Source organism: Anolis sagrei, chromosome 6, assembly GCF_037176765.1.
Source record: "Anolis sagrei isolate rAnoSag1 chromosome 6, rAnoSag1.mat, whole genome shotgun sequence".
NCBI lineage: Eukaryota > Metazoa > Chordata > Lepidosauria > Squamata > Dactyloidae > Anolis > Anolis sagrei.
In genome coordinates, this window is record NC_090026.1 from 48,283,918 (window position 1) to 48,296,479 (window position 12,562).

Sequence of the window (12,562 nt, forward strand, 5' to 3'; positions counted from 1 at the left end):
CACAGTTGTCCCTTGTGTTTGGAGCGGGGAAGGAATGGCATTTGGGGCTCTTCCACACAGCCATCTAACCCAGGATATCAAGGCAGAAAATCCCACAAAATCTGCTTTGAACTGAGTTATCTGAGTCCACACTGTTATATAGTCCAGTTCAAAGCAGAAAATGTACGATTTTATTCAGCTGTGTGGCAGGGCTCTTAGTAGAAACAATTGGAGTCTATTGAGGTGCAATTGTCCAAAAGTAAATAATATTTAAAAACAAGATGTATATCTATGGCATACACTTATCCAATGAAAATAAAGTCTTGTAGCACCCTAGTTCCAAATGCCACAGGGGCCAATTTGATTTTTAAGGGGGGGGGGCATGCGAGAATGAATTATTAGCAGTGAATATTTTGCATTTCTTATGGTTCTAGGCATTGCCTATACAATATATAAATATATATTGTTACATTCACATTTTAAAAAATAAAATCAGAATGTACACGTTGGTCATCTATGACAATGGAGAGGGGGAAAGTTCATCATAGAGCGGAGTGGAGAAAGCATTGAGTTAACTCAAAAATCTATGAGCACAACGGGGGGGGGGGGGGAGGACTTTCCTTCCAAACACCCCACTCCTCTCAGTTTTCTTTTCTCATTGCAAACTCTACAAAATACATAAAATATCTTTTGTACTGCATGTGAATGTACTAAGCAATTATTACTTTCATCAGTCAATATTTTTGTATGAAAAAAAAAGATTATCAGCTGCAAGAAGGACTTTTTCCATCTTCTCACCAAATACACTTGAGGAAATTGGACACTTAAATTGGACAATATATCCCTGCTGCCCTCAAAGTTTTTAGAGGCTAAGATTGGTTCTCTGTTACTGTATGGCTCCCCCATTTGGATCTCTGCAATCAATAAATCATTTAATGCACTACATTCCAAGTTTCTCCAGAAACTAATGGGGCTCCCTAGATGTGTGCATTGAGACAGGTCAAACCACTCTTGAAATCTTGGCATGGATGAGAGCTATAAAATTCTGGCTGTATATACATTTTCAAGCACACCCCCAATAGCTATATACTGCATGGCATATGTTCTCTAACAGAAACTAGAGCTGATGTGGTCTATCCCATGCATTTGGTACTAATGTTGGAGCATGGTCCCTGGTCAAAAAAGGTTGGGAACCATTGCTGTAGAACAGTTGGACACCACTAACTGCCATGTCTCAATGTGATGGAATCCTGGGAGTTGTAGTTTGGGGAGGGACCAGCACTCATTGGCAGAGGAGACCAGATTACAACTCAGAATTCCATGACATTGAGCCATGACAGTTAAAGCGGGGTCAAATTGCATTAATTCTACAGTGTAGATGCACTCCAAATGTGTTCTCCTCATCTGTAAGATGATGCTTGCGGACAGAAACCAAAGGTCCAATCCAATGTCCTGTTTTCCAGAGTGGTCATCGAAATGCCTCTGGGAAGTCACAAGCAAGAGAAGGGCAGTAACACCCTCCTGCTGAAGTGTCTCAGCAAATGAAGGAAAATTACAGCTCTTATAACCACAGTAGTAGTTAACTGGTTATATCTATATAAATAAAAATGTAATGTTTGTTTGTGTGATTAACATAACTCAAAAACCACTGGACAAATTGACACCAAATTTGGACACAATACACCTATCAAGCCAACGTGACCATCACTAAAAAAAACAAAACACTGAAAAACACAGCGGAAGGATCTTAAAAAGCAAAAAAACCCCAAAAATTAAATTACAACGGATGCACAAAACCACGTATATATACGCAAACACACATATACACCAATATACACATATATACACACACAGAACACATATACAGAGACTGGGCTACAGCAACGTGTGGCAGGGGACGGCTAGTTCTTCATAAATTGATCTAATTTCCTTTCTACACTACCTTAGTATTTATAAAGACATCTTAGGATAGCAAATTTATATGCAAGTTGTGACATTTCTTCATAGGGCAGTTGTCATTCTCTACACCAGCCATGGGCAAACTTTGGCCTTCCAAGTGTTTTGGGCTTCAACTCCCATAATCCCTAACAGCCGATAGGTCCAAAACACATCAATAAGTCCATGGAGTGCTAAAGTTTGCCCGTGCCGCTCTACACTTTCCACATCTCTGTCATGCTGTAGAAATTGTAATAGTCAGTGGTGCAAGTATAGTTCAATTATTTCATGTCATAGTATAAAAGCATTGGCAGTTTCACCCCATTTCCTAATTCATTTACATAAGATTTGCCTTTTTTCTTATAGATCAACATTTGTGAGTGTGATATTGCCATCCATAATTATTCTTTTGAGGAGTCTACCCTATCTGAGATTGTTTTGGTTGTACAATTTTATGTTCTGATACACATAGTGACAACAACCCAGAAATATTCCTTGTATCCTATTGGTTCTCTCTCATTCACAGAGTTCCTCTATGCCTGCTTTAAAAAACAAAACAAAAAAAGCATTCCCCTCCTCCAATCTTGACTCAAAGACATCTGCTATTAGCATAAAACAATTATACATGGCACATCTCTTCTAAAGGCTCTAATATGCGCATTGTCCACATAGTCCTTTGGTCTTTTTGACTGGTTGCCATGCTCCTCTGTAACACTCGCTGCCTAGTTCTAGACAGGCTTCCTTTGAATAATCAATGTTTTCACACAATTCTTCTAGGGATGAGTCATCTCAAGCTGGCTCCTTCCCAGCTCATGTCAGTGGTTCTGCTATCTTGTTGATATTAGAATTCAGCAGCCCTTTGGTTTAGATTTCTGTGTATCTTGTGTCTTCTTTAACTTTGTGCCTCTCAAACCCAATCCCTTGTGTTGACATTATCTCACTGATGCATTGAGACTTCTTGGTGCCTCTTAAGGGGTTGCAATGCATCTTTAGGCCCTATTGCTCACTACTGCACAAAATTATAATTTAGCAACCTACATGTTGTTTCCAAGAGCAAATAACTATATTTCCATGCATTCTGGCATACTCTGTGGTTGTTACATCTATCCCAAACTCTGCTAGCCTCTCTAAACAAACCTTTGTAGCAGGCAGACACAAGCTGATCAAAAAACAATTGTATCTCCATATCCACAGATTCAAGTATCCATAGCTTAAAATGTATTAGGCTCCTGGTATTGGCTGGAGTTTAGTTTCAGACCTTTTCATGGATATCAAATCTTGTTGATGCTCAAGACCCATTATATACCACCTGTATAAATAATGTTTGTTTATGGGATTAACATAATTTAGAAACCACTCATAATTGACACGAAATTTGCACAGTACACCCCTAACAGACCAATGAGTGTTCGTCACCCCTAAAATTACAAAGAAACAACAAAAAACCCCAGCAGAACAGACTTACAAACCCCCAAAATACACATATACATATACATATATATATACATATATATACACACACACACACACACATATGTACAGATACACATGCACACATACATACACATGTGTATATATATATATATATATATATATATACCCAAGCACACACATACATACACATGTGTATATATATATATATACACCCAAGCACACACATACATCTACATACACACATATATACACATGCACACATACATGCACACATATATAAACACAAATATGCATATAGACAAGCACACACATATATACAATATACATATACACATATAAACACATAAATATATACACACATATATACACCCACACACACACACATAAAAACACGTGAACACACATATATATACAGATACACAAATATTTAAATACATATATACACACACACAAAACACATATATACAGATTGGGCCACAGCAACGCATGGCAGGGGACGGCTAATGGTGTAATAAAATGATATCCGTTATATAAAATGGCAACATCAAGGCTTACCTTTTCAATTTGGGGGGTGGGGGGGAATGGAATATCTTAAAGCAGTAAATGTCGGATTCCATTAATGTAGAATCTGTGGATACAGAAGGCCGCCCAAGTTCTAAAAAGCAAACCTTGATTTTTCTATTTTATATAAGGCACATCGTTTTACTGCGCATTGTATATTGGAGTCTGAGTATTCAAAATTTCGGTGTTCATGGGGATCTTGGCACCAAATTGTAGTTGATACTAATGGACCACTGTACTTATCTCATACTAGTTTTTCTATATCTTTTCATGACTAACTTGGCCTCTTCTAGGAGCTTCCTGCACTTCCTTAGAGATTTCCAGAAATACCATAGGATATAGTATTGCCTTTTGCCTTATAGTGACACCCTCAAGATGAGCCATTATATAACAACAACAACAACAATGATACTTTATTTATATTCCACCCCTTCCTCAATTTCTAGCTTTATTTTTAATTTGTTAAAATAATTTTCCTTGTATTTCAGGAGCAACAATTTTGGTTGAAAATCCTCTGTTTCAGTCCTGCTAAAATGGCTGGCCGGGAACTTTGTGACTGACACAATCTTGGTGAGTATATTAATCCAGGATTTCTAGGTGACACGGAGTGTCTTTGCCAAGTGAGAAAGACTGCTCTGTTCTAAAAATGGAAACTTGTTCATAAGATCTTTCTGTTGCTCAATTAGTCCTTGGCAGTTGTTCTCTAACTGTGTTCTAGGACATGTTAATGTGACATGACAGAAATGATGAAATGATTTTTAAAAATGAATTTCAAGCTCTTGTGAGCTTCTTTTAATTATATCTCTTATCTTAACTTGTTCCAGAACATTTTAAAAACCCTGAATGTATGTTATAGGTTATTATTAGAAATAGTTACATTTGTACATTTAACTTAATATGTAATGGCAATACATATCTTTTTAAAATACATGACAAAGACAAAGGGCTATAGTTCAGTGTTTCTCAACCTGGGGGTTGGGAACCCTGGGGGAGTTGCGAGGAGGTTTCAGAGGGGTTGCCAGAGACCACTAGAAAAACACATTTCTGATGGTCTTAGGAACCCCTTTGGCAGCAACTGCAACTCCTAGATGACAAAATCAATCCCCATCAAGCCCACCAGTATTCAAATTTGGGCATATCAGGTATTTGTGCCAAATTTGGTCCAGATCTAGAGTCGTTTGGGTTCGCAGTACTCTCCGGAGGTAGGAGAACTACATCTTCCCTAAATCACTGTAAATTCCTCCCAAATCCCTCCAGTATTTTCTATTGTTCATGGGGGTTCTCTGTGGGAAGTGAGGCCAAATTCTATTCTTGGTGGGGCTCAAGGGGCTCTTTGATTATAGGTGAACTATAAATCCGAGCAACTACAACTCCCAAATGTCAAGATCTATTTGGAACTCTTTACCTGGAGAGATCAGGAAAGTCCCTTCACTAGAAACGTTAAAAAAGAACCTTAAAACCTGGCTCTTCCGCTGCGCCTTTGGTGAGTAGGTGCACATCATGACATTTTGCACCCCTCAACGTTTTTTGCTACTGGAGCTTGCGCCCCCCAAATTGGAAGTTTAGCCTCACAACTCTATGTCTTTTATGAGTTCCCCATTAATGTCCTGCTCCTATTTTATCTCATTACAGTCTTTTAATTGTTTTATCCTGTATAGGTGGCCTGCACATTATTATCGTTATTGTGATTGTGCTTATTGGAATGTTATTTTATGACTTTTTTTTTCTCTTATGTAATTTTGGATGATGTTGTTATTTGTCGTTTATGCTCTGATTTTATTGCTGTAATATGTTGTCCTGGTAAGCCGCTCCGAGTCCCCACTGGGGAGACGGTGGCGGGGTATAAATAAATATTATTATTATTATTATTATTATTATTATTATTATTATTATTTCCCCCAAACTCCACCAGTGTTCACATTTGGGCATATTGGGTATTGGTGCCAAGTTTGGTTTAGATACATCATTGTTTGAATCCATAGTGCTCTCTGGATGTAGGTGAACTACGATTCCAAAACTCAAGGTTTGGAGTTCCACCAAACCCTCCCGGTATTTTCTGTTGGTCACGTGAGTTCCATGTACCAAGTTTCATTCAAGTCAATCGTTGGTGGATTTCAGAATGCTCTTTGATTGTAGGTGAACTATAAATACCAGAAACTACAACTCCCAAATGAGAAAATCAATCCCCCCAACCCCACCAGTATTCAGATTTGGGCGTATCAGGTATTTGTGCCAAATTTGGTCCAGTGAATGAAAATATATCCTGCATATCAGATATTTACATTACGATTCATAAAAGTAACAAAATTACTGTTATGAATTAGCAACAAAAATAATTTTATGGTTGGGGGTCCCCACAACATGAGGAACTGTATTAAGGGGTCATGGCATTAGGAGGGTTGAGAACCACTGCTCTAGTTGAATCTAATTTATGTTAAGAATTGTGCTCAAGGTGACCATATCTCATATGCTTCATTGGTTTCCTATTTTCCTTCATTCTCAGATAACTTATATATTTAGACATTTGGGTTACTTTGGATGCACCTTTACCACTCTTCGGCTCTTAGAGAGTATCATCTTATGCCTATTTTTGGCATGCGATATCCACACCACAGTAGTCTGTGAGCTGAAAGTCCTGGCTGATAGAGAAGTCTAGCTGCAGCATGACTGACTCCTCTGGCCTTGCTCCTTTCAATTTATCTTAATAGAGCTTGGAAATTTTCCTTTTATCTTTATCTATTGTGCTTGGATAGTTTGCTCCTGTTGCGGAGACAAGGCAGAATTCACTGTTGGCTTGTTGCAACTCAAAAGAAATGGCTCCTTTTTGGTCTCTTCTCAGTTGAATTTCCTGAAAAACAGAGAATGATTTCTCCATTTTTGGCACCCACTTTTTTCTGATTTATTTGCAGCCTTTTGCTACTGCCCATCACAAAATGTTCCCTGGGTGGTTCAATCAACAGGCAGCTAAAACCATGAAGTATAAAAATAAACCTGACTGTGGGTGGGCATGGTAGCATTGCAAAAGGAGACTGTGTTGTTCCCAATCATAGCCACCAGATTATCACACAAACAACATTCTAGTTACTGGAACGAAAGCAAATACTGCAGAAAGTTATCATCAGAAGAGTGAATCAGGATCCCTTGGGAACCAAAGATACCCTAGTGGGAATCTATTTTGGGTAAAAAGCGGGGGCTGTTGAACAACATTGACAGTCTGATAATGGAGGAAAAATGACAGATGGGCTCCAAAGGCAATGCCGACCCAAAGTATGAAGTGGCTGAACAGATCAGACGGCTAAAGCAGGAGTTGCTGAACATGATCAGCCCACTCAAGGTTAAGGAAATGAAATAGCAGGGAAATGGGTGAGGATAGCAGAAGTGCTTGATTTGTATTCTGATTTTAAAAGTCCTTAAAATAATAATAATAATTATAATTATAATTATAATTATTATTATTATTTGTACCCCACCATCATCTCCCCAACGGGGACTCGGGGTGGCTTACATGAGGCCAAGCCCAGCAACATAATAAAATAAAGTCCAAACATAAACAACAACATAATCAATTACATAAAACATCTATATAAATAAAAATGTAATGTTTGTTTGTGGGATTAACATAACTCAAAAACCACTGGAAGAAATGACACCAAATTTGGATACTACACTCCTAACAGACCAACGCTTTGAACTGGGTTATCTGAGTCCACACTGCCATATGACCCAGTTCAAAGCAGATAATGTGGGATTTTATACAGCTGTGTGGAAGTTGCCTATGATATGTCTACAGAGCAGTTGAAGTCATCACAGATTTGGAGAGCTTTTTTGTATAGTAAAGGCGAAACTTTGTTCCTCCAGGTGTTTTGGACTTCAACTCCCACAATTCCTAACAGCGGGTAAGATGACTGGGATTTCTGGGAGCTGAAGTCCAAAACACCTGGAGTAGCAGGTGTCCATCTCTCCGTTGCCATGGACCGACCACTTCCTGATTAGATTTAGGCTCACTGCGCCCCCTAACCTCCGCAAGGGTGGAGGACCCATTAAGATGGTCCGCCCCAGGAGGCTTATGGATCCGGACGGATTCCTGACGGCTCTTGGGGAGTTTCCCGCCACCGCGGTAGGTGATAATGTCGAGGCCTTGGTCGCTCTCTGGAATGGGGAGATGACCAGGGCTATTGACAAGATCGCTCCGGAACGTCCCCTCTCAAGTAACCGAGCTAAACCAGCCCCTTGGTTCACTGAGGAGCTGGCAGCGATGAAGCGAAGAAAGAGGGTTCTAGAGAGCGTGTGGCGATCGGACCCAAGCGAGTCAAACCGAACACGGTTTGTGTCCTTTTTGAGGGCATATGCCGCGGCAATAAAAGCCGCAAAGAAAATTTTCTTTGCGGCCACTATTGCGTCTGCAAAAAACCGTCCGGCGGAGTTGTTCCGGGTTGTCAGAGGTCTTTTAACTCCCCCCACGGGTGGGAGCCCTGACAACTCGGCAGCGCGCTGTGAAGCATTTGCTCGGTTCTTTGCAGACAAAGTCGCTTTGATCCGCTCTGGGCTGGACGCCACATTAGATGCAGTCTCCGTGGATGTGACACAAGCACCTGCTTGTCAGTTTTTGTTGGATTCTTTTCAGTTTGTGAAACCCGAGGATGTGGACAAGATACTTGGAGGAATGAGACCCACCACGTCCATCCTAGACCCCTGCCCATCCTGGCTTCTTAAGGAGGCCAGAGGGGGATTGGCCGAGTGGGTAACGGTGGTGGTTAATGCCTCCCTTCGGGAGGGCAAGATTCCAGCGAGCCTAAAACAGGCTGTTATAAAGCCGCTGTTGAAGAAACCATCACTTGACCCCACTAAATTGGACAACTTTCGGCCTGTTTCCAATCTCCCCTTTTTGGGCAAAGTCATGGAAAGCGTGGTGGCCTCACAACTCCAGGTATTCTTGAGAGACACGGATTATCTGGATCCGGCACAGTCTGGTTTCAGACCGGGACATGGTACCGAGACGGTCTTGGTCGCCTTAGTGGATGATCTGCGCCGGGAGCTAGACAGGGGGAGTGTGTCCCTGTTGGTGCTCCTGGACCTCTCAGCGGCCTTCGATACCGTCGACCACGGTATTCTTCTGGGGCGCCTTGCAGGGATGGGTCTTGGGGGCACTGCTCTGCAGTGGCTCCGGTCATTCCTGGAGGGTCGTACTCAGAAGGTGTTATTGGGGGACTCCTGTTCAACGCCGCAGCCGTTGACCTGTGGCGTTCCTCAGGGTTCCATCTTGTCCCCCTTGCTGTTTAACATCTACATGAAGCCGCTGGGTGAGATCATCCGGAGTTTTGGGGTGCGGTGTCACCTGTACGCAGATGACGTCCAACTCTGTCACTCCTTCCCACCTGCTACTAAGGAGGCCGTCGGAGTCCTGAACCGGTGCCTGGCCGCTGTAATGGTCTGGATGAGGGCGAACAAACTGAAATTAAATCCAGACAAGACAGAGGTACTCCTGGTCAGTCGTAAGGCCGAACAGGGTATAGGGTTACAGCCTGTGCTGGACGGGGTCGCACTCCCCTTGAAGGCGCAGGTTCGCAGCTTGGGTGTGACCCTGGACTCATCGCTGAGCCTGGAGCCTCAGGTTTCAGCGGTGACCAGGGGAGCATTTGCACAGCTTAGGCTCGTGCGCCAGCTGCGCCCGTATCTTGGGAAGTCTGACTTGGCCACGGTGGTACACGCTTTGGTCACATCCCGCCTCGACTACTGCAACGCTCTCTACGTGGGGCTGCCCTTGAAGACGGCCCGGAAGCTTCAGCTAGTCCAGCGCGCGGCAGCCATGTTGTTAACGGGAGCTGGACGCAGAGAGCATACAACGCCTCTGCTGTCCCAGCTCCACTGGCTGCTGATCTGCTACCGGGCCCAATTTAAGGTGCTGGTGTTATCCTACAAAGCCCTAAACGGTTCCGGCCCAAAATACCTTGCAGACCGCATCTCGGCCTACAAGCCCACGAGGGCCTTGAGATCATCCGGGGAGGCCCTTCTCTCGGTCCCGCCTGCCTCACAGGCACATCTGGCGGGGACGAGGGAGCGGGCCTTCTCGGTGGTGGCCCCCCGGCTGTGGAACACTCTCCCTGCTGAAGTTAGACAGGCGCCCTCCTTGATGGCCTTCCGTAGGGGCCTAAAAACATGGCTCTTCGAGCAGGCCTTCAATTGAGTGTAGTTAAATTGACACTGGAATGATCTAGGACTACGAATTTTGGCTATGACCCCGGGACTTGACGAAGCGGATTTTTAGTATAAGTATATGTTATGTTGTATCTGTCTGGTTTGTATCGTCCTGACTCACTGTACCCTGTCTTCTTTGTTGTTGTTCACCGCCCCGAGTCGCCCCCGGGCTGAGAGGGGTGGTCAATAAATGCAAGAAATAAATAAATAATAAATAAATAGCAGAGTTTGAGAAACACTAGTCTAGGGCATTTTAGTTCTGAGGCTAAGAGAAATAAGTTAAACTGGTTGTTCCAGGACTGTTGATTTGAACAAGATAGATGAATCACGTTCTACTATTTTAACTTTCATAACCAAAAGGGGAGAATTGCCAAGGTGGTCTGACTTGTTCTTAGAAAGTGATTTGATTGATTATACTGTGTAACATGTTTTATTGTTTCTGGATTATAAATGTCATTTCCTAATTGGTTCTACCATAAAAAACATGGGGGAAGTTTATTAAACTGCAAAAACTTTGTTTTCCTGAGACATCCTGCAGCACATTTTGCTATAGTTTTTCTATGAGTCTCAACCAATTCAACCTAGTTTCTGGCAGCCACAAAAATAAAAATTCTGTAGTATAACAACTACTTTCAAAGTACGTTCTGCACAACTAAACACAATGGAACACTTTCAAACCAGAAACAGATTTTCTTTTTCAAATTTTGTTGAATAGTGTTATCCAGAATTTAGAAATATATGACAAGATGAATTGGGTTGATGTTGCTCTTGAAAAGTTGAACAGTTGTTTGCATTGTTATGAATTAAGAATTGGTAATAATAATAATAATAATAATAATAATAATAATAATAATAACTTTATTTATACCCCACCACCATCTCCCCAAGGGGACTTGGGGTGGCTAACATGAGGCCAAGCCTGGGAGTTACAATAAGGCAAAATAAAATACATACAACAGATAATAACATCAGATAAAGTGCAAACAATAGCAAACGAATACAATAGGATGAACACAAAATATAAAATGATAAGAGAGTTGAACACAGTCGGCTGGGCTACTGTGATTCCTTATTGTCAATAATAGAGGGGTGGGTGGGTGATACACTATTAAATAAATGTTTGAGACAGTATCTGTATGTTTTTTTTTCCCAAAAGGGCAACACCTCTCTTATTTCGAAAGAACACAAAGGAGCCAAATCAAACTACAACAAAACGACCAAGCTATGAGTTCACATAGAAGCTGTCCCTTGGTTGGGAAATCTTTCTACTTGGACATCCCCAGTGGCAAGAACTTGGATTTTTTGGCAGAAAATGTGAAACGTCTTGGAGGGGTAAGTAAGAGGAATTGTTCCTCTTGTAGATTTTTCATGAATGGAAACTGCAATTCTGGTCCACAAAACAGGCCATAACAAAGTGGTAATGATTGCGGTTTTCCTTGAGCTAGAGCCAGTTTAAGAGAAAATATGTCACCTTAAGAATATATGAAGTGAGTTGAGATCAGCAACAACTAATGATAACTTACCCAATCTCAGCAATTATTATTTATTAATTTATTTAAAGTGTTTCTGCATCACCTTATATCCTGTAGGCCAGGGGTGCTCAAACTTTGTAAACAGAGGGCCAGGTCACAGTCCCTCAAACTGTTGGAAGGCCAGATTATAATTTGAAAAAAACATGAAAGACTTCCTATGCACACTGCACATATCTTATTTATAGTGCAAAAACAATACAACAATTGAAATGAAGAACAATTTTAACAAATATAGACTTATTAATATTTCAATGGGAAGTGTGGGCCTGCTTTTGGCTGATGAGATAGGATTGTTGTTGTTGTGCACTTTCAAGTCGTTTCAGACTTAGGTTGACCCTGAGTGAGGGCCAGGTAAATGACCTTGGAGGTCTGTATCCGGCCCCCGGGCCTTAGTTTGAAGACCCCAGCCATAGGCAATTTTTTAAAATTTAAAACAATATTTTTAAAACATATTTTAATGCAGTCTAAAAATAATCCTAAAATTCAGTTTTAAAACAACAGTTTCAAACCCGGTCACAACTTAAGCACAGGGAGAGCTGGGATGTATTCTTTGAAGCCCGCATTCATTTAATTCAGTGTACTTTTGGAAGCAAAAAGAAGATACTGGGTTGTTGTAGGTTTTTTCGGACTATATGGCCCGAAAAAAACCTGATGTTTCACCTGCATCTATGGGAAGCATCCTCAGAGGTAGTGAGGATGCTTGCCATAGATGCAGGTGAAACGTCAGGAGAGAATGCCTCTAAAACAGGGGTCCTCAAACTAAGGCCCGGGGGTCAGATGCAGCCCTCCAAGCTCATTTACCCGGCCCTCACTCAGGGTCAACCTAAGTGTAACATTATTTGAAAGCACACAACAACAACAACAATCTTACCTCATCAGCCAAAAGCAGGCCCACACTTCCCAATAAGTTTATATTTGTCAAAATT

At 41.5% G+C, this 12,562-nt stretch overlaps 1 protein-coding gene across 2 annotated transcripts in view; it reads left to right on the plus strand.

The window, feature by feature from the left end:
* DBF4B (DBF4B-CDC7 kinase regulatory subunit) overlaps positions 1-12,562 on the plus strand; it is a 43,451-nt gene that overhangs the window by 1,899 nt on the left and 28,990 nt on the right. For both annotated transcript variants that reach the window (XM_060781222.2, XM_060781221.2), the window contains exons 2-3: positions 4,398-4,479; positions 11,261-11,436. In XM_060781222.2, the coding sequence (XP_060637205.2) occupies positions 11,329-11,436 (108 nt within the window). In that variant the 5' untranslated portion in view covers positions 4,398-4,479; positions 11,261-11,328. The remainder of the gene's footprint in view (positions 1-4,397; positions 4,480-11,260; positions 11,437-12,562) is intronic.